At 44.7% G+C, this 27,537-nt stretch overlaps 1 protein-coding gene across 2 annotated transcripts; it reads left to right on the top strand.

The window, feature by feature from the left end:
- The first annotated feature begins 86 nt into the window (after nucleotides 1-86).
- LOC307034277 (lysine-specific demethylase 6A-like) lies at nucleotides 87-27,107 on the top strand. 2 transcript variants are annotated; one of them, XM_079673030.1, is made up of 30 exons: nucleotides 87-666; nucleotides 790-853; nucleotides 7,866-7,974; nucleotides 8,162-8,211; nucleotides 8,616-8,674; nucleotides 8,880-9,000; nucleotides 9,188-9,242; nucleotides 10,004-10,038; nucleotides 11,695-11,788; nucleotides 11,873-11,999; nucleotides 12,413-12,511; nucleotides 12,642-12,861; nucleotides 13,988-14,125; nucleotides 16,149-16,274; nucleotides 16,374-16,445; nucleotides 16,619-16,726; nucleotides 16,991-17,356; nucleotides 17,817-18,658; nucleotides 19,374-19,503; nucleotides 19,645-19,750; nucleotides 19,830-20,035; nucleotides 20,135-20,196; nucleotides 20,296-20,370; nucleotides 20,478-20,626; nucleotides 20,729-20,843; nucleotides 23,434-23,621; nucleotides 23,741-23,882; nucleotides 23,966-24,092; nucleotides 24,580-24,750; nucleotides 25,971-27,107. In XM_079673030.1, exons 1-30 carry the CDS (start codon nucleotides 485-487, stop codon nucleotides 25,998-26,000), a joined length of 4,368 nt encoding a protein of 1,455 aa, XP_079529156.1. In that variant the 5' UTR covers nucleotides 87-484; the 3' UTR covers nucleotides 26,001-27,107. The 2 variants fall into 2 exon arrangements, with proteins under 2 accessions (XP_079529156.1, XP_079529157.1); XM_079673031.1 differs by lacking the exon at nucleotides 13,988-14,125 and having other exon boundaries at nucleotides 96-666.
- The last annotated feature ends 430 nt before the right edge of the window (nucleotides 27,108-27,537 follow it).

Genomic DNA, 27,537 nt, shown 5'->3' with positions numbered 1-27,537 from the left:
TACTTTGGAATATGCTTCTTAAATAATCGTGGAATTAAAAATGAGTGGTTTGCAGGGAGAAAAATGAATATTTAAGATTAAAGAACGATAAAGCAGGGAAGTCATATGGTGGGATTCGGGGACTCCCATTGGCTGATGAGGGGGGAGAGGGCGTGGCTAGAGCGGCGCGTGGGTTCGCTTGGGTGACACAATTATAACAACTTTATCTTCTCGGCCGAAACGCATTTTATTGTGAAATACTCACATATTGGATACTATAACCAGTTTATTCGGATTCAAATAGCGGCACATTATCACTTTGTGATGAAAAATGTGACGTTTGAGGAGCTACCCGGAGAGCGCTTGTGTCCCCCCGAAAGGATTTACTATATCGAATCGCATCTTTTCATCCTGGGAAAAAGTTTTTGATCGTCTGTTTTTTTTTCAGTTTTTCTTCTTTGATTCGGCGGAGCAAAGCGTTTGTCCCCGCGTCGCGATTTTTTCCATGCAATCGTGCGGTGTGTCTGTCGCCGTCGCTGCCTGCGCTGCTGCTCGGAGTCTCGGCTCGGCTTCTTCTTCTAGTGGTGATGAGGGAAAGAAAATGGCGGCGGGAAAAGCGAGTGAAACAGAGGAGGACTTTCCGACACTGACAGCCCAGGAGAGGGACAGTTTGGCCGGGATCGACAGGTCGGAACAGTACACCCCGTGCAGTCACATAATCACACACTTTATTTAAATTGATTGTTTTCTTTCCTTGCATGCCGATCATGTTTCTGATCCGCTCTGAGTGTGTTGTCTTCTCGCTTGCAGCTCACTGTTTGGATTTCAGAAGCTTCATGAAGATGGCGCCAGAACGAAGGCCCTGTTGATGAAGGTAGCATATCTAAACTGGATGTATTTTTACACAATAAAGCAACACCCCAATCCCTGGGACCCACTTCTCAACTATTATGCACGGCAGTGTATTTGCTCTCATAGTAGCAAGCCCAGGCCCACTCGCTAAGGAAAGGCCAGCTATAGCCGCAGCCCCTCTATTAGCCTGTCAGCTAGCATGCTAGTTAGCATCCGATGAACAGCGATCCTGCACCTGCGGCTAGCCGAGTTGCTATCCCCATTTCCATGCTACTACATTGCTATAAACATATGTTAACGTCTGTTACGCAGCCGCCCTTCCCTGTTAGCTTCATAGCTAACTTTGTCCTGTGTATCCTTATGCACTTGCAACCAGCAACACAACGTCGTCATGGTTTGGTGTACTAGCACATTTTTGACTGGAAAAATAGGAAAGTGCATTGCTATTATAACGTTGCAAGCGTTATACTCTCACATCTGAATTTAAACATATACATGTCGTTATGTGACTGTTTGTGGAAGTAACGCTGTAGCCCTGTTCAGTGTGCACCAAATACAGCTGTACCCCTCTACGTTATTATGGGCTAGCTTCTATCCGTAGCATTTGCATTGATATGGTGTCTCCTTAACAGTCAGTCAGGTTGTTTTGGGGGACATTGCACTGCTGAATGAATGCACCAAATCACCTATTTTGCTCATTTGTGAAGGAGTTGATAACGTTACAAGTAACGCCAATGGCTGGCTGCCTGTCCAAGATGGCGGGACATGGCGGAGTGACACCGATAGCTATAACCCATCTGATATGAATATATTGCTCGTAATCTTTTGTGTTGCTTTTGTGCATCTTCATTATCCTCTCGGGTCTTTGCTCTTTGTATATATGTGTTCCTCTTGCTGACAAAGGCGGTGTCTAGGTCCTTTGTTTACAGTTTGTAATGGCCCTGTTTGGCTCTGCATGTGCTGTGTTATTGGAAAGCTACATGTTAAACACACTCATGATACCTGTGCACAACACATGATAGGGCTAACATTGAAGCTAGTCCTTTTTTTGTGATATTATCTTGAAAAACGGGTGATGTGGAGGAGATGGTGCTGTTGACAGCTCATGGTGTGAAGGGGCATCCGCGGATCTGCTCGCTAGGTGGTGTGGGATACCTAGGAAGTGTGGATATTTAATTAGCATTAGCTGCACAGGAACAGCAGCAAGGTCTTATCTGCCATACTTGCTAGAGAATATGGACAGTGTATGAGGCTTGCATTAAACTGTGCACTTCCCATTTTCAAAGCAGAACAAGCTCATGAACTAATGTGTTTCTTCCTAACATATTTTTAAACTAATGCAATGGTTTTGCACACAATTTGTTAATTTAATTACCAGGTGTTTTTTGTGCTTTGGTTGGCATTCTGGCCTTAAAAAACCCTAGCTTAAGACAGCCCAGTCTTTACATAAAAAAAGTCCTATGTGTCAAAAAACCAGTGACATTTATTATGGGCCATGCTAAAATAATAATTTGCATGGCACAAGTTATTCTGTGCGTTACGCAATTCATTTATTTTTCGGTTGTTATGGTGGCAGTAACGGTCGACACCCTCAAAAACCCGATCTTGCTACATAGTGAGCGTCTGTTGCCAAATGTTCCTGTTACTGTCCTACTCTTGTAGGAGTACTACTCCTGGTTAAATATGCACACAGCCATGGGCCGGTCCAACCTCAGATGTCTGCAAGTGCAGGTTATTGCAGTCTGACGGTGACACGAGTCAGATATATCATGTAGCTAACATGGCACTGAATACTGTTATGTTGGGTAATTTTGTTACGATATTGTAACAGTGCAAGGACTTTTTTTTTTTGCAGCTCTAGGCTTTCCAAAGAGGGGGCTAGTAATGAATATGCTAATAACCAGAGTTTGAATTTTTAAAGTGGCATACAGCATAACAATAATGCTGATATTAGACCAACCAATGATGCAGAGCACAGTACAACACATTTGGCAAGCTGCTGATTGCTAGCTCGATAGCGTAGGTCTGCTATTAGCGTATCCATTTGTTATTCTAGTAGTCTAATAATTGACCATCCATACTCACATTGAATAATTGAAAATATTCTTGGGCTTGCCAATGAGAATAAAAGGCTCATAAAAACAACATGGGTAACGGACCAGAATGTGGACTCTCAAACCTTTTGTATTTGAGTCTGCTTTTAACATGTCTGGTCAAAGCGTATTAGTTTTGTTAGACTACCCTGTCTGTCGCCTTAGCTGCATCTCTGTTGCTCTCTACATGCAGATAGCTGTGGTTCAACTTCTCTGACAGATCTAGGTCACTGTATCACCAGTAACTAGGTGTCAATGAAGCAAGCTTAGAATAACTAGACAGGAGATACGCTTTGAATGCTTATTTTCTACATGGGTGATTATCTATTGGTGCTTTTTGCATCACTTTTTGCAGAAGGAAGTGTGAAGTTTGCATATATTCCTGTGTTTGCGTCGTTTCTTTCAGGTTAGTTTTTCTTAAGTCATAGGGCTGTTCATTCATTGCCTTTGACTGAAGCACTGCCCCAGGCGCTGCACTGTCGCTGACCTCTGTTTAATAGTTAAGATGGAGAGGGACAATTCCTCCCACGGGGGATTATTAAAATATAACTTCATTTAAAAAGCAATTTAAGCATAGTCACAAGATGCCTTTAGTGCTCTTTGTAATAATCCTGCAGATGTAGCATGAAACAGAACACATTGTGTTTTATGGAGGCTCCGTGTTATTCACCCTACAGAAAGGAGGTCCAGGATTGAATGCATGCGTCTTCTGGCAGTTGTCTTAATGATGTCTGCAGGTCAAAAGTTCAACCATGGCAAAGAAACTGTAGTATGAGAAGTGGAGCTGGCGTTTTCCTCCAATATTTATCCATGTTGAAAGTAGATCTTGATGATTTAGGCGTTTGGTTGACTGTCACAAATTATTTATTGTTTATCAATCACCAAAAATAAGATATACAGTCATTTATTTAAGGGCCTGTGCATGATATCTTTCAAATATTTGAAGTGTAAATGCAACCACGAGACATGTGAAGGGAACATTAGGATATAAACAATCTATACCATGGTTGCATGACTTCCTACCACCACTAAGATCCTACTTGTAATTTGATTTCCTGACAATCAAACTATATTAAAAATTGGAAAATACCATTCATTTGATCAAGTTAAAAGCTGGAAAGTGTGAGTTGGATTAGCCTGCAAGAGTGCAACACTACGTTTAATGTCCTGGAAAACATCTGTAATCTCTTTCAGCCAATCTTTGGCAATCTCTTTGTGCAACACATGTAAACACTTCTCCGTATTATCGCACAGTATGTGTTGCATATTACCCAGCTATGCAGGGTGGAATGAAGCTCTATGGGTTCAATGTTTTTATGTAATGCTGCCTAACTAGCCTATTAAAGGGGCCATATTAAGATCATTTTCAGGTTCATAATTGTATTTCCAAATGCAGTTTCTTGCTCGTGCAGCTGCCTCTCGTTGGCTTTGAAGAGCACTCAGCATTGGGGAGCAGCTGAGCCCGTCCTCAGTGATTCTTCAGAGTAGTCCTCATGTTTGTGAATCTTAGTGTGGGGAGAGACATGGCCAATGAGTGCCTGATTTCCTTTTTGTTACCACTCAACTAGGCTCCATTTGTCATTGGCTCCTCTCTTCATCAGGGCAGATGCTGTTCAACTTCAGATTTTTGGACGTCCTGTGCATCATCTGTCCTAATTATTGCTGATTCTGATAGATTGGGTATTAGAATACATATATAGGTAAAAGAAGCATTCCTCTTTGACATCCTGGAACAACTTCTGTAGTCCTCACAACTCCAACAGAGTGATCAACCTTTCTTTGGAAGATGTTATCTCAATTTGAAAGATAGATATTGAATCAAGGTTATTGTAAAAATGCGTGTTGTTTCTGACGCTGTTTCGACAGATACTGAATATTTAGAGGAGTCCTGTTGGGTATGGGACCAAAAGAACGTGAGCATTTAATTTATATGCTAACTGATTCAAAGGGGACATACTCTGCTCACATTCAGGTTCATATCAGTATGTAGTGTCTCTCCTGTGACATGTCTCCATGCTTTAATGTTCAAAAAGCTCTTTATTTTTCTCACACTGCCTGTGCTGCAGCACCTCCTTTCACCCTCTGTCTGAAACCAGAGCTGCTCTGATTGGTTAGCTGGCTCTATTGTGATTGGTCGGGATTTTATCCTTTGCTGACCCTTTTTCAGCTGAGCTCAGTAAAGTGCCTCCATAAACATTCATCTGTTGTCATTAGGGATGTCCCGATCCGATTCCGATCATTTGATTTTGACAATTTGCTGATACCGATTTTTCCCGATCCGATCTTTATGCAATGCATTAAGAGAAAAAAAGAAAAGAGCATTCAAGTTGTCCCTTAAGGTTATTTTTTAAATTTAAATTGGATATTCTATCCAACATGGATATAGCTTCTTTCTTTCACAGCAGCATTGGATCAGTTCAGTTGTGCAGCATTGGATCAAAACTAAATAAAGCTTATCAGTACTCGTTAGCTTACTGCTACAATTAGACACTGCGCCCTGCCCACTCTGTTGCCAGATTTGAGAGAAATAAGCAACCAGGTCTATGAAAACAAGCCCCAAAGAAGCAACACATACATGATGTTCTGTAATTTGAAACCAAAACTAAGGCCTCAGGATGACTTTAAGACTTGAACATGGTCATTTTTGTTTTGTAACATTGAATAATAAAAAATAAAAAAATGTATTAAAAAAAAAAAACGAACCCCGATTTTTTTCTTCCGATCTTTTGAAAATCACGTGATCGGCTCCGATCCCCGATCACGTGATCGGATCGGGACATCTCTAGTTGTCATCTTACTATTTATTTATCTAAAAAGTTTTCACTGTAATATTACTGTACAATATTTAATTGTACATTCTGTTCTCGTATATATCATATTCTATTTACGTCAGGGGTGTCAAACTCAAGGCCCGGGGGCCAAATCCGGCCCGTTGCTTCAGCTTTTGCGGCTCCACAAGAGCTTGCAAAGAATATAATATGTTTATTATACGGTGACATGCCACTGAACTACATGTCCCACAATTTTCCTTCAAACTATGCCTTTTTTTCAGAATGTCACTTATTTTGTTTGATTTTGACTTTTTTTCTCCAGAATTTGGCTTATCTTTTTAAATCATTTTGTGACATGCCACTAAAGAGACTTGCAATTATTTTCCCTAGACTTCTGCTTCCAGACGTAGTTAATTATGAAGTTATTACCCTATCCGATAATAATCCAGTGCAGAGGCAATCATGTAATATACTACATTATTTATATATAGTCTTAAAGTTACAACCGGCCCTTTGTGTGCAACCTTAATGCTGATGTGGCCCGTGACGAAATTGAGTTTGACACCCCTGATTTACGTGTTTATAGACTTTTTGCACTATTTTTTGTATTGTTTTATGTCTCGTATAACTATGTTGCATTGTTGGAGGAGCTCTGGTCATAAGATTTTCATTGCCATTTCTACACTGTAGCCTATGTGCATATGACATTAAAACCTTTGGATAGGGCCTCAGGTTGATGTGTGCACCATATTTGTGGCAACACTCCACTTAAAACATCATAGGTATGGCCCTTGAGGATCCTGCAGCTCTCAGGCAGCCGCTGCTTTTGTATCCGTCTTTATCAGGGCTGGACGATCTATAATGGAAAGCCTTAAGCACACGTCCTTATCTCCAGCAAACCTCATTCTTTCTGCGGAGAAGAATGTGAGCTAAGGAGCTGACGTCAGCTGCGCCTTGACTTTCAGCAGTTCTCAATGAGTTCTCCTCTGTAGTAGAGATGGGAATTTGAAAGCAAATGTATATTCAAAAATTCGACCCCCCAAAAAAACGCTAACTGAAATGTATATATCCTATAAAAAATAATTTGGGGGGAAAAATGTTTACAATTTTAATTTTTCAAAATAAATAAATACATGTTCAAATAAGTATAGAAACCAACTCGAATTTGTCAAATGTATTGACCTAGTGATCACAGTTTGAACAGAGGACGGCTATAGGCCTGCTTTCAACTTATTGTTGTTTAGGCTGCCCACTCATTGACGGGGATGAGGTTTGAGTCTGCTTTATCTGCGTGTAGGGAGGGGCAGCAGCCATATCATTAGCTAGAACTAGCTAGATCTGATGGATTTGGACATAAACGTGAGTGAAGTATAACCGGACGAGAGAGAGAGAGAGAGAGCTATGGCACTGTCGTATATAGGGATGCACCGAATATTCGGCCACCGAAAATTATCGTCCGAAAATGGTTAAAAAGGCCCTTTCGGCTTTTATCACCGAATGTCAGAGAGCAGGCTTACGTTGATCTTACTCCGCATATTTGTCTGGGTGTTTTGATTTCAAGTGGTGGAGTAATCCCGAAGTGGTGAAAGTCTTTGCAGTTACACCCCCTCGAGAAATGTCAGCTGAACACGTTTTACAAATCGCAATCCGCGCCTCTTTCTCTGATTTGAAATATCTCCAAGCGGCAGACATGTTGGCTGTGAGGCAGCCGCGAGCATGGTCGCGTGCCGTGCTTGTCGCCGCGTTTTGATTCCGTCATCACAACAACAAGTTAGGTTACCAAACTTATAGGTGCATTTGTTGTTGTTGAAGGCCTGGCTGTTACAGTCTTTATTTACACTATTTTGTTGTAGGCCTACTGGCCTAGATGTTTATGCAGTTTTAAAGCACCTTGGCTTTGTTCTGAATGCACTTTGTTGGAGTTATCCTACAGAGAAAAGAAAATGCACTTGACTTGGAATTAATGTACTGTATGCATTCAAAAGTGCTGAATAAATGTTTTATGGACCCATAATAGTGATTATTATTTAAGTTAAGTTTGGCCATAATCATTTATTTTTCCATAATCAGGTACCTGAATCATTTCAAATATTCAAAGACTCGTTCCCATCCCTCCTCTGTGGTATGTATGTATTTGTTACACACCATGATGTCATTGTGTTCTCCCCAGGCTGTTCGCTGCTACGACTCGCTCATCCTTAAGGCCGAGGGCAAAGTGGAGCCGGAGTTATTCTGCCAGCTCGGCCACTTCAACCTCCTCCTGGAGGATTACCCAAAAGGTGAGTGATCCCTCCTCTTCTCCTCCGCTCACGTTTGTGGAGTCGCCGTCTCCTCTCCGCATGTTCGTCATCTGAAGACGAGAGGTTGGCGCCGCTCCAGCTCCACGTGAATAAATGCTGACTGGCCACTTCTCCTCAGCGGTGTTGTGGTGACACTGATGAATCCTCTCTCTTTTTATCATTACAGCATTATCGGCATACCAGAGGTACTACAGTTTACAGTCAGACTACTGGAAGGTAAGGCACACACACACACACACACACACACACACACACACACACACACACCACGTGCTGCCATGCTCACTTTCTCTTTCACTTTGTGATGCTCACACCCTGGATATTACACACGCTGATGCTCACTCACCCACACGCTCCCTGGCTCACTCACAGGAAGTGTGTATGGTCTAGTTTTGGTTACGTGCAGGTGTAAAATGCGGTTTCAGGTTTCATGTCAGTCATTTTCTCTGCCTTTTCTGGAACGTTGACACATTGTGGTGAGATTGACAGCTTGTTTGTTTTCCCTACTGAACCACGTAGCTGCTGCAAGGCCATGTAAACATGTATGGCTTTTGTGTACACACGTTCAGAGACTTATTGCAGTGTCTAAAATCGTATTATTCTTTATTTTATTTTTTTAGAATGCTGCCTTTCTGTACGGCCTGGGAATGGTGTACTTCCACTATAATGCCTTTCAGTGGTGAGTGCCAACTTCCTTTATCTCATTTGCATAAAAGGTGTATTTAAATTGCAGAAAAGTATTACTTTTTCCATAATACTGCATTAAGGAACATCCAGGAAGTCACTTTAGACCAAACAGGACTTGCATACTTTATATATATATATATATATACTATCTTTGACCTTCCTCCGTCTCTTCATCATGTTCTCCCTCGCTCCCTCAGGGCGATCAAAGCATTCCAGGAGGTGCTGTACATCGACCCGGGCTTCTCCCGGGCCAAAGAGATCCACCTGCGCCTGGGTCTCATGTTCAAGGTCAACACAGACTACGAGTCAAGCCTAAAGGTGGGTCATTTAGACATCCTGCACAAGAGACCCACCTTTAAGATGGAAGACTTCTCGTACAAATAGGACATGTGGAGCCTAGCTAGCATTCTTGTTTCCCCATGTGGCTTCATCTTAGAGGTGGACCTCTTTAATATGCATTTACTCTCTGTGTGCTTTCACTCATTTTCAATGTTTTTTCTCGCAGCATTTTCAGCTGGCTTTGATTGACTCCAACCCCTGCACTTTGTCCAAAGCTGAAAGTAAGCACCTCTCTTTCTCATATAACATGTTTAAGTATTTATTTAGTTATTATTATATTTTTTTTATAAAGGAAAGAAATTGTAGACACCAGGGTTCCCATTTCTTATATTAAATGCATTCAATGAGTTAGTTCATTGTGATACAACTGAATGATGTCTTACCAAATGGTTCCTCATCATGTGCAGATAGTAGAACAATAGCTCTTAAATGTTATAATTGGTATTTAAAGGTTATTTTTATTGATTTCCTTTACATGCATTACAGTATGTGTCTCCTGCCTCCTCTCAGCCTGCCCCCCCCCCCCTGTGCTGAGTGTTAGATTATGTTCACTATTATTTGATATGCCGCTGCCATCTCATCTCCCCCGCCTCGGTACCTGTTACCTTGACGACAGGATGGCAATATCCATTTTTATTTTGCCCATCGTCTCCTCATTGTCTCCCCCCCGCTCATTCCTGCTCTCACACAGATGTAGCGAGGGCAGCCCCCGTCTTTCTTCCCTTTCTCCCTCCTCCCTCCTCACTTTCTCTCTCCCTCCCTCCTCCATCTGCTGAGAGTCACTCAGGCAGCTTAGATCAGACACTGCAGCGCTCCAGACAAAGGAAGGTGCCGCCAGGAGCACAGCTTGCTCTCCGCAGCTCGTCTTCCTCACACCTCATGTCCTGACTTTGCAAAGACTTACCAAGAGGACGGACAGGGTGGGGGACTTTCCTTTAGTAACCTGCACTCTAACATGTGTCCTCTTTCTTCCTTTCTGCAGTTCAGTTCCACATCGCTCATTTGTATGAGATTCAGGTAAGAGCTTTCTTTCTGTTATTTCATTATTGACACATTTGTAATTGAGATCGACTGTCTGAGCCTCAAGTCCCAGGGTGTGTGAATGTGAGGGAAACCCCTGGTTTATTATGTATTTCCAACCAGGTGCTGACAAAATTGAGTCGAGAGTGTGGGTGGGAGGGTGTAAGGCATTACTCTCAGCCGATCGAGACGGGGTTGCTACGGAAACAAGAAAGTCTGCCCCCCTCCTTTGTATGCTGGTGGTCTCCCTCTCCTTTAGTGGCAGGAGTACAGTAGCAGCACTAATGCGGGCCGCTTCATTTCATAGTGCTGTGTCAGGAAACAATGCTGCAGAGGAATGATTACATCTGGAGGAGGGTCCTTTCCTCTCCTGTTATCCTTCAGGGGGTCCGCGGGGTCTTAAAAAGTATTACAAGTTGATAAATTAATTTATCAAAAATTAAGGCTATTAAAAAGTTTTAAACGGCATTTTCCAAGGTGTCACATTTTGTAGCTTGTTTTCAATAAGTATATCAATTGTCCAAAGAGGTTGTATTCTACAGTCTGCCTGAATGTAATCATTGCGTAGGTGTGTAGTGTGATTCTGTTTAGTTTATTTATGGCATCCCGTTGGGTTTGACGTCATCTGAACAGGACATCGCACGCTCACTGCTTGATAGCGCGCGCAGGTCCGTTTACGCCGGATGTTAAACAACATCGTTATGGGGAAATGCAAGTTAGCGTCCAAATGGTTGGAAGATAAGGAGGAAGGACAATCAATACTGTATATACCGTAATTTTCGGACTATAAGGCGCACCTGAAGATAAGCCGCATCAGCTAAATTGAATGATGTGTACATATATAAGCCGCACTGGACTATAAGCCGCAGGTGTTTTAATGTTTCATTACCATATGTAAGGGTTCGTGCACAGAGGGGATTGTCGGGAAAGAGATGGCTGTTTGAGGAAGCTCCCATTTATTAACATTTCAACAAACAAGTTGCATATTTGCATAACGTATTCAAGTGTTAGCATTTAGTGCAATAGTAGCTACAGAACATGTGCTGTGTAAACTGTACTGTATCACATAGCGTTTCAGACACACACACTTTTCAACTTTCAAACTTAAACGGTGCGCTCCCAGCGTACCGGCAGTGATCTACAGCAGTGGTTTTCAACCAGTGGTACGGGGACAAACTGTCTCGCTCTCGTAATGTCTGTCTGTCTTGCTCTCGTTCTGTCTCTCGTACCACTCTCGGTTCCACTTTCACTTTTGCGCGCTACCTGTCTCACTCTTTTCCGGCCTCCAGCTTTTCCTGCTGGAACCCGCCGCTTAAAGTTGGGGGTCCGCGGACCGGCCATAGAGCCCATAGAGTTAAAGGTGTTGGCCGTTAGCTGTAAAAATCCATAGATTAGCCGCACCGTTATATAAGCCGTAGCGTCGAAAAATGGGAAAAAAGGCGCGGCTTATAGTCCGAAAATTACGGTAGTCAATTTGAGGTAAAGTGGGTCGCCAATGTAACCGGTTAAAACTCCAAGTGGCGATGAGGTCTTAAATGTATGGAAAGGGTCTTAAAAAAGGTCTTAAAAGGAATGACATCTGACTTCAGGATTCCTGCGTATACCCAGTCCTTACACTTTTGTAAATTGTGTTTTATTTTTGTTCTCCTCCAGAAGAGATACCGGGCTGCCAAGGAGGCCTACGAGAGCCTCCTGCAGGCGGAGGATCTTCCTGCACAAGTGAAGGCCACTACCCTGCAGCAGCTAGGTGAGAAACCAAACATATCATCGGTGCCACGTGTAATTCACCTCCATGAAATCAGAGCTGAAAGGATTTGGTCTTCTCCTCCAGGCTGGATGCATCACACAGTGGAGCAGCTCGGGGACAGAGCCGGCAGGGACAGCTATGCCATCCAGTGTCTGCAGAAATCTCTAGAGGCCGACCCCAACTCCGGACAGTCCTGGTACTTCCTGGGCAGGTACGACACACACACACACACACACACACACACACACACACACACACACACACACACACACACACACACACACACACACACACACACACACACACACGGATGTCATGTCTGATTTGCTGGGAACTTGTGGTAAATGATTATATTTCTCTTGGAGTTCTCTGGCCTTCTTTCTTTACATTACATTTAAGCTGGACATAAGGTCAGTATCTAATGTTCAATGTTGTTGATGAGATTAAGGGGTTGAAGAAAAACAACCTTGATGATTTGAAATGACAACCCAAGATAGTCAGCAGCACAGTTGACGAAACAAATTAAAAACAAGAACAGAGACATTTTTAATGTTTCAATGGAGGTCGGTGTATAAAGAAGCTCTGTGTTTGTGGCACACCTCTCAAAGCCAGTGTCTCCTGCAGGTGCTACTCCAGTATCGGGAAAGTCCAGGACGCCTTCATCTCTTATCGGCAATCCATCGACAAATCAGAGGCCAGCGCAGATACCTGGTGCTCTATAGGGTAAGAGCTGCTGAGACATCGTCAAGTGTGTGGAGGAAACATAAAATAAATACTGTGCAGTGAAATGTTTATGTAGTCAAGTTGAACACTGTTGTCACCATCATCAACACCCCCCCCCCCCCCCCCTCAGGGTGTTGTACCAGCAGCAGAACCAGCCCATGGACGCCCTGCAGGCTTACATCTGCGCCGTGCAGCTGGACCACAGCCACTCGGCCGCCTGGATGGACCTGGGCACGCTGTACGAGTCCTGCAACCAGCCGCACGACGCCATCAAGTGCTACATCAACGCCACGCGCAGCAAGGGCTGCACCAACACCACGGCGCTGACACACCGCATCAAATGCCTGCAGGTGGGTGGAGAGGGGAGAGCAGGAGGTGTCCGTACAGCGGATTCAATTTGATAATCTATTGTTTGAGAAGGAGGGATGTCCCCATGAAGCACTTACTGACACGCTGTCACGGCTTTAATTGAAACGGCTGGCTGCGGTTCATTTAATTTGCACGCTCCGCGGGGTCACTCGCTCACTGTTGACTTCCAGTGTTTCCAAAGAGCTCAATTGGGCGTGATTTATTTCGCCAGCTGGCAGACAAACAGATTTATACAGCAGATACAGATCCATTTATGAGCTCGGGACATCCCTTATTGATGCTGCTGGCTGTGGGGTGAATCCACAGCTGTGTGTGTAGCATCACACGTGGAATATGGACATGCAGTTAGTGCCACACAATGACAACTAAACACTAACTGACACTTTCTCTAATGATGGAACTCACTATGCATGCTGGGAATTTAATGGAGATCTTTGGGAGAGGACCCCTCTTTTTCTTCTTAACCCTACTAAAGTTTTCCCAGTGCAACAACTGTGTTGAAGAATTCTAGATATTATTCCACTGAGATGGGATAAGATCATAGGAAGCTTTTGAACGCATAGGAAACCCAGCGTCCAAAATATATGAAGGTCCTGGTATATAATTGCTCTCCCTAACACCTACGATTATCTAATTATTTCACTCGCGCCAGGCTGGTAGTTGCTCTTACTTTGGATAAAACAAAACCGTATCAAGCAGATTGATTGGGGAAGCTAATGCTACATGCTACAACCGGGGCTCTGACAATCCCCATATCTCATGTGTTGATTTATTCATCTATATTTTTGTCCAAGCCAATGTCATTTCCCTCTACATATGCATGAAGGAATGTTACATTTAGCATACGTCCATGGCATTAAGACAAGCTCCTGACGAGGCTTGTGTTAATGGGCCTGAGCGATTACTGTTACTGAATGTCATTCATGTGTGGTTGATGCTGTACACGGCGCAGGTGAACCAGCCAACAGAGACACAACCTAGCTTTGTGTCTTTAACCTCTTTACCATTGCTGATCATTGTTTTGAGGTCATCGTTTTTTAAAAAATTTCCTACCAAAAAGTGTTTTATTATTTATTTTATTTTTCACGTCGTTTTCCATTCCCCTAGGCTCAGTTGAGTAACCCCCAGCTCAGTAGCCTACAGGGTAAAAGTAAAATGCTCCCTCTTATTGAGGAGGCATGGAGTCTACCAATCCCCGCTGAGCTAACCTCCAGGCAGGGAGGCCTGAGCAGTGCACCACAGCAGGTGAGAGACCAGATAGAGCAACTTACACCCCCCCCCCCCTCCTCCTCCTCCCCTCCCCCCCCCCACCCCCCCTTTACAGTGAGCGAACACAGACCTGCAGGTCAGCACACGCGCATGCACTGTCGTCCACACTGATGGGTAACAGTTGAGCTGCACGCCACGATCAGATGTCTAAAAGAAGCCGCCAAATATATAATGTACGTTTTTGAATGCTACTAATTCAATATTAGCACAGCGGGAGGGTAGACAACATAAAGGTCCCCCCCGTTATCATCCAATTTCAACAATTTTGGTCAGGGACCCAAATATTTCTGCCTTTTAGCTGCAAACTTAGGAGCTAGATGTATTTATGTATGTATATAATACACACATAAATAAACAAAATTGCATATATACATACACCAACTTCCACGGCTAAAAGCAAGAAAAGGTCAAACATACATTTATACAAGTACAGATTACTTGACAGTTTCATCCAATTAGCAGTTATAATCTTTCTTTTTATTTTTTTGATGTAACGCAAACACAATGATAAAAACAAACCACAACAAAAGGATTTTTTTCGTTTTTCTATTTCCTTTTGATTTTGATTTAATTGACAGAAATCGCCTTTTAAAACACCCTCTATGTAAAGAGTCCAGGTCATGGCTGCTTTATGGCATCTGTTTTAAAGTGAGTAGGGGTCCAGCCAAGTGTTACCCAGCCCTGCACTTCCTGTCTTCTCCACAGCGCCGTCGGCTTCACCCATCACGCTAAAAAAAGAAAAAGCACTTCATGCAGGCTTTTGTTAATTCTTTCCCATTCAATTTCTCCTGCTATTAATCCTGGTTGTAATCCAATGTCAGGATTACCCCCCCCCCTCCTCCTCCCTTGCCCCTGATTTAAAAATCAGTTTGTAATTGTTTTACCTGAACCACACTGCTCTTAATCTGATATAAAGTGCTCTAATTGGAAGGCTGTGTTTGTGATAATTCTCACACTCATTGGCGTTTGATCCCCTGTGTGATCGGTGAGGTCGTGCTGCCCGAACCCCGGCTTCCCATTGGCTCTGTCCACTCCCTCCCTCCTCCCCCTCCCTCTCAGTAGTTGACCTTAGATGTCCTGCAGCTGCTCAGCAACGCCCCCTAGTGTCTCATCAGCACTTCACTCATTTCACGGCCATCACACAGTAGAAGCGAGTAGCTCTGTTCGTGTCCATGTTTGTGTGTGTGATCACTGTTGTCTAACTGTAGCTGTGTGTGTGTTGACTTTGGTGAGAGTCAATTCACTCTGAGGCCTCTTCCAGCGGGAACCAGGACGTACGTGATGGATAAAAAACATTTATTTTGGTTTAGATTTTCCTCTCTCAAACCTAGCAGCGTTAGAAGTGTAGTAGACGATTCATGGCTCTTATTATATTGATGTTTAGATAAAAAAGTTGTAAAAAGGCAAGCAAACATTTTGAAAAAATATAAATAAATACGCAAAAACAAATGGAAAACAATAAGTAGCAGTGGTTTACAACGCCATTTATTCTTGTTTCTTTTAATTATTGCGCTTTCCTGGCTCATATGTCTCCCTCGGAGCTAAGGCCAGTGTCAGGTCACACGTGCTAGTGCACTCTGGAAAGCTGCTTCAGATCGACTTTTAATTGCAATAAGGAGAACATCAGGAGTCCTGAGGAGGCTGCAGGTGTGATACCCAGCGTTAGTGACAGATCTCCTCGGGGCTGGCGCTGCCCTATGAGGTCACAGCTTCAGATCCACACCAGTGTTTTTGCTCTGCTTGTCTGAAGCGCCAACACCCAATCACAGAATTGCTCTTCCTTCTCTCTCTTTTTTCCTACTCTCCATCCCTCGCTTTGCTTTGTCTCCTCTCTTTTCTTAAATAAACACGCTCGATTGCTTTTTTCTTTCTCCAACCTCTTCTTGTCCTCCATGACCTTTTTGTTACGTCCTACCATTTACGTTGTTTTTCTTTCCTCCTTACGTTTTCTTTTGCTGCCTGCGTTCCCGCCAACCCCCCCTTCCCCTTTCCCCTCCAGGCTTGTAAGCCCAATCACAGTGCAGAGGGCGGGGGCCCCTCTCTGCCCCCCCACGTGGGTCCGCTGGGCCAAGCAGAGGACCCGTCCTGCCCCGCCAAGAGGAGGAGAGCCTCCAGCCCGGGCAAGGTAAACCACAGGAAGCTGCTTCCTCTCACAGCAGGCGGGGGGGTCACCTGTGCCGTGTCCGTATCAGATCTTCACTCTTTACATGTGCTTTTTTTTCAGGGAGATTCATGGGTCAGTAACCCCCCACAGCAGCCAGTCCCCAACTGGTACCTCTCCCCGCAGAAATTACAGGTTAGTAACACACTAACTTGTAATTTCAAATCAAAATCAAAATGCGTTTCTATGCACCATCTTAGAAGTACAAATCTGCTAAACTCTACGACTTGGCTTAGCTTGCAAAAATACTTCATCATGCACCTCTCTATTTATAATATTTTAATATTATTGTTGCTGTGCTTCCGCAGGTGCTGGAACAGTTGCGGAGTAACCGAGCGAGCCTGAAGCCCCCCCAGCTGCAGATGTTGGGACAGCTGGAGGCTCAGCTCACCATGATGCAGCAGCACCAGCACCAGGTTAATATACTGCTGCCACACACACACACACACACATACACACACACACACACTCACAATCACACACACACACACACACACACACACTCACAATCACACACACACACACACACACACACACACACACACTCACAATCACACACACACACACACACACACACACACACTCTCACTCACACACACACTCACACTCACACTCACACTCACACTCACACAATGCACATCCTGCATCAACTTCATTTGATGTGATCCTTTCATTTCCAGATGAGACAGAATGCCTCAGGAAGTCAGGTGCGCCCCTCTCTCCCCAACGGCCCCACCACCAACTCCCTCCCCTCCCCCAACCCCAGCCTCCGGCCCCACCTGGGCCCCCAACGGCCCCTGTGCCCGCCTCTGGCCAACGGGCCCGTGGGCCTTGGGCCACACGGACACTCAGACCCCCTCCCCGCGGTCGACAGTAGTAACAGAAGTAATAATCAGTCGGGGCCCGCGGCCACAGGACCCAACGGAGACGTGCCTTACCTGCAGCCTGCCGGCAGCGGCGACGCAGCACTGCTACCTCACACCTGCACAAGCGCGCAAACACAGGACGCCACGCTGCGCCCGGCCCTGCACCTAAACTCCTCTCAGGTCAGACCCCACCCTCTAATCACTGCCTGTTCTCCAACAAGTGGCTAAGATGTGGATAAGATGATTCTAATGTATCCTACTGACCTATTGTTGAAAGCAACACTAAGAAGAGATTTAATGAAGGATGTGAAGCTATTCTAATGCACAACCCCAATGTCTTTTACAGAGCTACGGTATGTAAGTAGCACATGTAATAATAGAAGGAGTCAAAACTATTATTTTATTCTTCTATTTACATGTCTCCATGCTTTAATGTTCAAAAAGCTCTTTTTGTTCTCATACTGCCTGTGCTGCAGCACCTCTTTTCACCCTCTGTCTGAAACCAGAGCCCAGTCTGCTCTGATTGGTTAGCTGGCGTTGTGATTGGTACTCTGCTTAGAGATGTCCCGCCCCTTAGCCTTGCATGTACTATGTATTGGAGCGCTACCAATGTGTAACAGTTGCTCTCTCCTCCCTGCAGGGGCTTCAGAAGGGGTGTGTTCCCCATGCATCGGGCTCCAGTAGTGAGGGGCTCCCGTCTCACTCCCAGACCCCCAACAATCAGGTTGGACATTCCACTAACGCCCCATCGCCACGACCGCAGCCTCACAACCACCTCCCGTCCCCCCCCTCCCTCCCCCTCTCCTCTACCTCAGGTGGAGCAGCACCTGGTGCTACCAAAGATAGCAACACCGCAGCCGCCATCGCCACGGCAGCAGCTTCCCTCGGCAACGGGGGCCCCGAGGGCAAAACGCCGCCGTCAGCTGATGGCAAAACGACGCAGGAGGACGGACTAACCAATCACGTTCACTCGGAGGACGGCAAGGGGGCGGAAGGCGGCGAGAAGCCGAGCCTTAGCGCAGACAATCCTAGACTAACTGCCCTGCTGGCGGGGGGGAAGGACCCTGAGGGGGGGGAGGGGCCGTCGCAAGGGACTTCATCCACCACGTCAGACAAGAAAGTCAACAACATCCACCCGGCCGCCCTGCCCTCCACCCCCCACGCGCTGGGCAACTCGGCCGCCTCCTCGCCCATCTCTGCCATATCCACCGCCACGCCCTCCCCCAAATCTTCAGAACACACACAGACGGGCGCACACAGCCCCGCCAATGCCGCCCCCCCCGCTACGTCCACCGCGCCCGCCGTGAACGGTAACGGTAAAGGAGGAATCTCCGAGGACTCTCAGAGCCCGCTGAAGGCCGAGCCCCCGGCCGTCACCAGTCTCAAAGCTACGCCTCCTCACGCACACAGCTCCTCCTCGTCTTCGTCCTCATCTTCGATATCCATCTACCCCAGCTCCACAGACGTGCTGAAGGCCTGCAGGTGAGACTGTTTCATTCACATGGTGGTGTCCTGCAGGTGCATCAGATCCTTCCAGCCTCAGGGGAAAGGATGGTGTTGACTAAAGGAGTCTGCACTGGAGTTACAGCGTTTGGCCATTTCTCCTTTTTCTAACATCCTAAGAAGCATGGTTTTAAAATCTAGGCTGCGTTGATGCATTTTGAGCACAGACAGCGCTGGGTTTGAACTGTGCAAGGTACAAACAAAAATGGTGTAGATGAATGGAAATGGGTTGAATGCGATAAGATGCATGCAACGTTTGAAAGGTATGAAGTAAATGTTGCGTACTTTACATTACCCTCATTAAGGTAAATGGGGGGGGGGGGGGGGGGAGGGGGTGTGTTTAGCTGTTGATGTGATGATGAGAGCAGGATTGTTTTGGAGATGTCTCCTCCCGGTGGCGTTTCAGAGTAACTGCACAACCCAAGGCAGATCATTATGTAACTGTTAACAACACTGAAGGCTACTGGGCAGTCTTGTTGCCGTGCAGATATTACTCAGCGCAGATCACTCGGGTGAACAGATTCCTCCGTTTGGCTGCAGTCAGTCCATCAAATGGAAGTGAATTATCCCCTATTTGACATGTAACAGGTCAAATGTGGCAGCCCCTTGCATGTAGCTAATATACAAATGTTGGGAGAGTGAGATCAGAGGAAGGGTGTGTCTGCTGGTGCTTAACTTCTAACATGTTGTGCAGGAACCTGGGGAGGAATGGTCTCTCCAACAGCAGTATCCTCCTCGATAAGTGCCCCCCGCCCCGGCTGCCCCCTCCACCCTCACCAGCCCTGCCCAAAGACAAGCTCAACCCCCCCACACCGAGCATCTATGTGAGTATTACCCTAACAGTTTAGGATAAACGTCAGGCTGAGGAAGTGCGAGAAACTCTTTTTACCTGATGAGTCTTGTTCATTAAAGCAGGGGGTCATTTTCTTTTTCCTTTAACTTCCTGTTTCCTGTCTGATGAGCAGCTGGAGAACAAGAGGGACGCTTTCTTCCCCCCCCTGCACCAGTTCTGCACAAACCCCTCCAACCCCGTCACCGTCATCCGAGGACTGGCTGGAGCACTCAAACTGGGTAAATGCTTAGTTTACACATATCCCCTTGAATCACAAACACATCAGCGTTTTATTCATGTTTTCCCGTCTCTCTGCAGACTTGGGTCTTTTCTCCACGAAGACGTTGGTGGAGGCCAACCCGGAGCACCTGGTGGAGGTCTGGACGCAGCTCTCGCAGCCCGCCGATGAGAACTGGGACCCAGCCGGCACCAAGAAAATGTGGCGCTGCGAAAGCGCCCGAGCCCACACCACCATCGCCAAATACGCCCAGTACCAGGCGGCGTCCTTCCAGGAGTCCCTGCGGGTCAGTGATACTATACGTGTCCCACTTAGGAAAAGAAAATTGGACATTGAAGGAAACCAAATAATTGAAGTGCTGCTGTTTTAATGCGTTTGTTTTCAGGAGGAGAATGAGAAGAAGGCACTCAAGGAGCCCTCGGACACAGAGCCAGCGTCAGCAGAGAGGTACACCATGTTCTTTATATTGAATAACCTTTAATTTGTATTATTTATCCACATTTAAAAGCTCCATATTGCTATTGTAAATAGTTTTTGTGGTTTCAGTGTTGCACGCAAAAGAAGGGGACCCTTAAAGCACATCAAGTTTGGAACCAACATCGACGTGTCGGACGAGAGGAAGTGAGTCCTGATCTGGATTGTTTGGATTGTTAAGAAGCTTTAAAACAATCGGCAAAGCATTTCAACTTGATGACACTCTTCATAATGACCTCTCCTCTCACCTGCAGGTGGAAACAGCAGCTCCAGGAGCTCAGTAAGCTCCCGGCCTTCGCTCGAGTCGTCTCCGCCGGCAACCTGCTGAGCCACGTGGGCCACACCATACTGGGCATGAACACAGTGCAGCTCTACATGAAGGTCCCCGGGAGCAGGATAGCAGGTCAATACACACTAAACACCTCTTTCCTGTCATTACTAAAGTTGAAGGTTACGTTTTATTGTGTGGATTACTGCATCTAAACATGTTTGTGTTTGTCTCCAGGTCACCAGGAGCACAACAACTTCTGTGCGGTCAACATCAACATCGGCCCAGGAGACTGCGAATGGTTTGCCGTACCGGAGCCCTACTGGGGAGTGATGAGCAACTTCTGTGAAAAGTAAGACAAGCTCTAAACACACATAACACCCTCTGTCCTTAAAGGGGCCCTAGGCCCTTTCTCATTTCTCTAACTCCCCTCCTCGACTCCTATCCTCGAGACTTAGTCCCGCCCACAGGATTTGCGAGCGGAGGAGCGGAGGAGGGGAACCGAGGAGAGAGGAGGGGAAGCAGCAGGCGGTTAGAGAAATGAGAACTCCTCTCCTCTGAGCGGTCATTTTAAAGAGACGTCCATTAATGATGACAGGAGGCACAGCAGCCCTCTCTCTGATGGACAGATGTGTTCATGATGACTTAGATATTTACTTTGATTCATTCACAGTGCGGTATAATGAGACAATAACAGGCTCCAGATGCGGACACACACATATATATATGTTTATAAAACGGACAAGTCAAATCAAGCAATCTGATTGGTTCTTAGCCGTGATATACTGAGCGTATACCACGGGTAGAATTGTAAGTTACTTTTCACAACAAGTCAGTATCCCTCCGCGTCTGAGAAAAACAGTATACCGTTGGGCTGAAAAGCAAACTGCAGTTTGCTTTTCATACTGGAACAATAAAGCAGCGGAGAAGTAACGGGGCAGAAGCCCTCCTTTTTACGCAGCGGTCCAGACTTAGACATCAAACGGCAAAACATATTCAGTGTGCAGTTCCTTTGGCATTAGGGCAGGGATATCTAGATACTTTTGAAGGTTTAACATAATGAATTGTGCTACTTTTAAAGCAAGCAACGATGTTTTCAAATCTGTAATCAAAGAGCTCCGCAAAAACGCTATCGACCAATCAGATTGCTTGATTTGACTTGTCAGTTTTATAAATATATTTAAATTTCTTCCGTTACGAAACAAACTTACAAAGCATAAGATGGAAACATTTAAGATTAACTTCGACCTCCGGGGTGGTATTACTATGGAGGAGTGGATTTAGCAGTGCCTATCTACAGAAGAAAAAAAAAGCACCTAAACTACGACATGCAGAGCTACGTGAAGAGGAGGTAGACCAACTGGAAAAGTACCACCATTCAAAAGCTTTCTGATGCGGGTCTTGAAACAAAGCAGAGAAATTATGACCGTTAGTGGCCACAGGTGTGAAAGCTCTCTCCAGAGCTACTGGAAGCCCAATCTCGGGGACCGGAGAAAGTGGAGCAATATTCTCGCCACGCCAAGCAACACCCTAGAACAACTTCAACCTATACAAGTGACCACGTAAGCCATGCTACTGATGCTGGACAGTTTTTCAGTGGCTGCACAATAAACAGCAACATACACATTAATGTAAATAAAGAGCCAAATAATGGATCAACGCTCTCTGTCTAATATGTTCACCGGCTGTTAGTGTTGTTGCATAGCAACCATGTCGCACAAAAACCATGTTTTGTGCAGAAGGCAACGGAGGGACTATTTTATTTTGAACATCATTATTTAATAATAAAAACTATTTAAATTAGAGTGTGTATTTTTCTTTCATATTGCCACACTTGGTAACCGTTTCGCGTTGGGCCGAACCACGCCCCTTAGCTGTGAAATAATGAGCATATACCACAGCCTGTCGTGAGCTATTGCTTAAATATATTTATATAAATATATACAATTTCAGAATCAAACAGAGCACTCTCATAATAACGTAACACTACCCCCCCCCCCCCTCTCCCCTCTCCCCTCTCCCCTCTCCCCTCTCTGGTCGCTACAATGAGGAAAATAAATTACGGGCCAAAAGTTTTATTTACAAGTATTAAAAGTAAGCAGAGGACACCAAACCAACTGAGACCCGTCTGTCCGCTGCATCTACGCACACACTGTACCACACACACCTACACACTGTACCACACACACCTACACCACACACACACACCTACACACTGTACCACACACAACTACACCACACACACACACCTACACACTGTACCACACACACCTACACCACACACACACACCTACACACTGTACCACACACACCTACACACTGTACCACACACACACACCTACAGCTCCTAAAACAGGCTATAGCCGTTGTGTATTTTATTAGCCTATGTGAAGCACTAAATGGTTTTAGAAAAATACCGACTCTTTGTTTGTAGATATCTACTAAACTACAGCAAATAAAGAGAGTAGGCCTGTTATACTGAGTGATATATATTATACACACTGTTCTGCTTTCTGCACGGACCTCGCAGCTGTTCTCACTGTAAACATCGCGTCGCGATGAAAGCAGTTACTAAAATAATATCCAGGGGATGCATGCAGAGCTGCCATTGGCTGAGATAAGTCCGGCCGTGCGTCACAACTCTTTGAAACATTTCTGTTCCCGGAAATGCATCCACGAAGGAGCCGTGGAGGACCCATCAGTGTATCCTCGGTTATAGCTCCTCCAGAGAGCCTCCTCGACGCTCGGTCCTCGGTCCACGAAGTGCATTTAGTGAAATGAGATGTCCTTCAACATGGCGCGCTGAAATTCATTTCCGGGTCACTACCAGAGGAGTCGAGGAGGGGGATTTGATGAAATGAGAAAGGGCCCTAGTGTGCTCATTTTCAGGATCATACATGTATTTTGTCTCTACTTCCTCCCCCCCCCCCCCCCCCCTGCAGGAACAACATCAACTTCCTGATGGGCTCGTGGTGGCCCAACCTGGAGGACCTGTACGAGGCGGACGTGCCCGTGTACCGCTTCATCCAGAGGCCCGGGGACCTGGTGTGGCTGAACACCGGCACCGTGCACTGGGTTCAGGCCATCGGGTGGTGCAACAACATCGCCTGGAACGTTGGACCTCTCACCGGTACGCATGGGATTATGGGAAATGGGTTAATGGTTCTAAAGCGTGGAGAGGAGGCTCTTAACGTATTTTTGATGCGTCTTCCTTTGCGATGACATCCTGTTTCCTTCATGCTCTTTCAGCCCACCAGTACAAGCTTGCCGTGGAGCGCTACGAGTGGAACAAGCTCCAGAGTGTCAAGTCAATGGTTCCCATGGTGCACCTCTCCTGGAACATGGCGCGCAACATCAAAGTGTCTGACCACAAGCTGTTCGAGATGATCAAGTGAGGAACAGAATCAGCAGCTGGGTGGTTTATATTTAAAGTTTGCACAGGCTGGATTTATTTGAAACGTGTTTTGGTCTCAGGTACTGCTTGTTGCGGACGTTGAAGCAGTGCCAGTGGGTGAAGGAAGCTCTGGCGACAGCAGGCAAGGAGACGGTGCTGAGGCCAAGGACCCGGGACGAGCCGGCCCACTACTGCACCATCTGTGAGGTCAGTGAACGCACCGGCCGCCTTTCAGCATAGATGTATACAAGATGTCTAAAACATTATGTGGGAGTAGAGCTGAACTGTTCCAGTAGATGCGTGTGTAGAATACAAATTCACTTAGTTCACACATTAATGCCACAACGTTGCACTTTACCTTTTCAGTTGGTCCATGAACAGTGTATTAAAAGGCTGCCTTCTTAGCGCTAATTAACGGGCACGCTAAATGGATTTTATTGAATGCATGGCTTTCAGCTATTTAGCAGAAATGTGTCCATTTTCAATTAAACGTCTGCTGCCATTGTGTCATGGAAATGAGTGTATTATGCACCGTCTATAGCTCCAGGATCTGTCCCTGGATGACATTACCACTGCAGCCTCTGCTCCATTCAACTCACACATCAAAGCTGAGCGCCGCGATATAATCGAACGGCATTAAAGCCATTCAATCGGAGCTCTTTCTAATACGCCTGTGTGTTTGTATACTGTGCAGGTGGAGGTGTTCAACCTGCTGTTTGTGCGCCGCGAGCTCCTGTCCAAGAAGCAGTACGTGGTGCACTGCCAGGACTGTGCCCGGAAAGGCAGCGCCACGCTGGATAACTTCGTGGTGCTGGAGCAGCACCGCATGGACGACATGATGCAGGTCTACGACCAGTTCACATTAGTAAGTCTCAACTCTGAGGGGCGCTTGCTACCTCTCTCCAAATAAAGTAGAATCATGAATAAACTTCATAAATAATGGTTTCTGTGGAATGTTATTTTATTATTACATTACATAGTATTTATCACTTTTATTTAACACAGATGATTATATTCACTATGAGTGCCATGTTTATCCATACATAATTCATAACAACATTTGAAATAATAATGTTATAAACAAAGACTACTTCCAAAATCTCCCCTTAGTGACATTCACCGTTCCTATAACCGTAGACATGCCTAAGTCATAATTCTACTTTTGTTTGCACTTAAGGATTATTATTACCTCTTTAAAGATGCAGTCCAACTAGGGCTGCTCGATTATGGCAAAAATCATAATCTCGATTATTTGGATCAATAATTGTAATTGCGATTATTAGATGCGATTATTCATTGACTTTGAAAACATCCATTTATTGGAGAATTTTATTTTTGACAGTATGTTTTTAACAGTTGATTACCCTGAACTTAAAGTATAATTCAACTGAAAAACCCCAAAAATAAATAATAATAATAAAAAAATAATCGTTTTATTTAGATTACGTTGTTTTCGTAATCGTTGCAAGCCTTAATCGTAATCGCGATTGAAATCCGATGAATTGAGCAGCCCTAAGTCCAACAACATCAAAACTGAAAGCTAGATGTTTATTGCCACTAATTGTCATAATACAGTTTGTAAGCCACTACAAAATGTTAATAAAGAAGGAGTCCGGTTTATATATATTCAAATGATCTTTTTCAATCAAATTTATAATATTATAGGCGTGTAGCGTAGTGGACTAGTGCGTTGGTGTTCGGATCAGGGGAGCTCAGGTTCAAATCCCACTGCAGTCAGCATGTCGTTGTGTCCCTGAGACACTTCACCCCAAATTGCTCCTGTGGGGATTGTCCACAGTATTGAGTAAGTAAGTTGCTTTGGATAAAAGCTTCTAACATGTAATGTAATTTAGAATCCATACGCCCAACATCTATTGCATTTATTACATTTCTCCCCGTTAATGGTGGAGTTTCTTGGGGGGTTTTCCTGCAAACTTCTAAGGACAGAGCCCCCTGAGACAAATGTGTATTTTAAAAAACCCTGCAGAACAACTTCCTATAAAAGTGAAATACTTGGTTCTTTTTGTCTGGTATTTAATTCCTTATGACTTCAACGACTAATGATCTTATCCTCTTCCTCCCCAGGCCCCTCCTCTTCACTCATCTTCATCTTGACATTAGGTGACGCCTCCTTCTTCTTCTGCTGTGGAGCCATGTGAAGCCCATTTACAGGAACTTGTAATAAGATATTGTTTTGTTTAAAACGAACAAACAAAACATCTACGGACCATTTCTGATATTCAGGAAAGCCAAGGCCGTCTCCCCCATCCTCACACCCTCACCCCCCCAACCCCACCCCCGCCATAATGGCTGGTCTCCATCGCGACGGCCGGACGGAGTGTGTCTGTCTATGCAACTTGTTTGAAAGTGCTGGGGGCCCTTCCAGAGGGGGGCGCCACCGAGCTAACTCACAGGACTCTCTTCTCCCCCCCACCTCCCAGCCCCCTCTACTGACAATGGTTCAGCCCTGTTTTAATGGAGGACTTAATCAAAAACGGTTGGGAACAGGGGGGTTCTTAATGAAAATGTTTTGTAGATACTTGTTAACTGTCACGACTGGCAACACCACCCCGTAAAAGACTACTGACTTGACAAGCTTTCTCTCTCTTCCTTCTTTTTCGTTCTTTTATTCTGGATAAAATGTTTGATTTACTGAATTTCCCCCAAAAATCTTTACCCCTTCTAAGGAGCACTAGCCTAACTTGGTCTTTTTCTATGGTAGATAGTCATTTTAAGACTCTTTGGACAGCAAAATCTCCCCAAAAAAAATTGTAATGTGAAGGTGATTTTCTTTCTTTTTTTCTTTTTACGGCTTTTATGTTTTATCTTTGTCTTGTTTTGTTTCTTAGGTTAAAAAAAGGAAAAATTGAGTTAAAAAAATACGTACTAGCCAAGTCACAAAGAGAATGGGTTGCACATAGCGTTATGGAATAATTTGTGATTTTTGTTTCGTTATGTTTCTAATCTTGATGTAAATTTACACTATTTATAAATACATATTTATTGCTTGAAAATATTTGTTGATGGAATGCTGTTATTTTTTCCAGAGTACCTGCCATTAAAATTTGAAGGAGTTTTGTCATTTTAACACAACTCCTCGTACATTTTCTATATATAAATAAAATTGCTTAGCAAGCATTGTACAGAAACGGACATTTAAAATTGTTTTATTGTTTGAAGAATGTTTTATGATGAGTCAATAAACACAAAGTTGTCAAATTATCCGTGTTTTTTGGTTCCTCAAACACAACACAATACTTTAACATGATCATTTGATATCCTTTACAGTACATAAGCAATAAAAACACTTGTAAAACATCGATGTTTATGAGTAAAGGTCTGAAACCCAGCAGACAATGTAGCTGTAGACTGACACACACAGCATCCTACACTGTATGCCAGGTTCAAACCTCACCCAGTGTCTCAAAATGTCATTTTTATATATATTCATAATAACATTTCTTCATATGCAGTCTTCACATGCAACACATTTCTTTGAAAATCAAAAGCCGAAGTGTCTGAACTACATGAAAAACACTCATGTCTTTACAGAATGCATTAATAAACAGTGGATGTGATGGATGCCAGCAGAGACCCAGTAGCCAGATGTAGCTGCTGCCAGCCCCACAGGATCTACACTGACTACTGAGCA

The sequence above is a fragment of the Notothenia rossii genome (genome assembly GCF_949606895.1).
Source record: "Notothenia rossii genome assembly, chromosome: 3".
In the NCBI taxonomy this organism is placed as follows: Eukaryota; Metazoa; Chordata; class Actinopteri; order Perciformes; family Nototheniidae; genus Notothenia; species Notothenia rossii.
The sequence above is the reverse complement of the archived record's forward strand: the minus strand, read 5'-3'. Positions and strand labels throughout refer to the sequence as shown.

Excerpts from the sequence above, each read along its gene's own strand:
- LOC307034277 (XM_079673030.1), top strand. The coding sequence starts at position 485 with ATGCAATCGTGCGGTGTGTCTGTCGCCGTCGCTGCCTGCGCTGCTGCT. Across the intron at positions 17,357-17,816 it reads TGCACCTAAACTCCTCTCAG|GGGCTTCAGAAGGGGTGTGT; the intron begins GTCAGACCCCAC and ends TCCTCCCTGCAG. Across the intron at positions 19,751-19,829 it reads GGCTGGAGCACTCAAACTGG|ACTTGGGTCTTTTCTCCACG; the intron begins GTAAATGCTTAG and ends GTCTCTCTGCAG.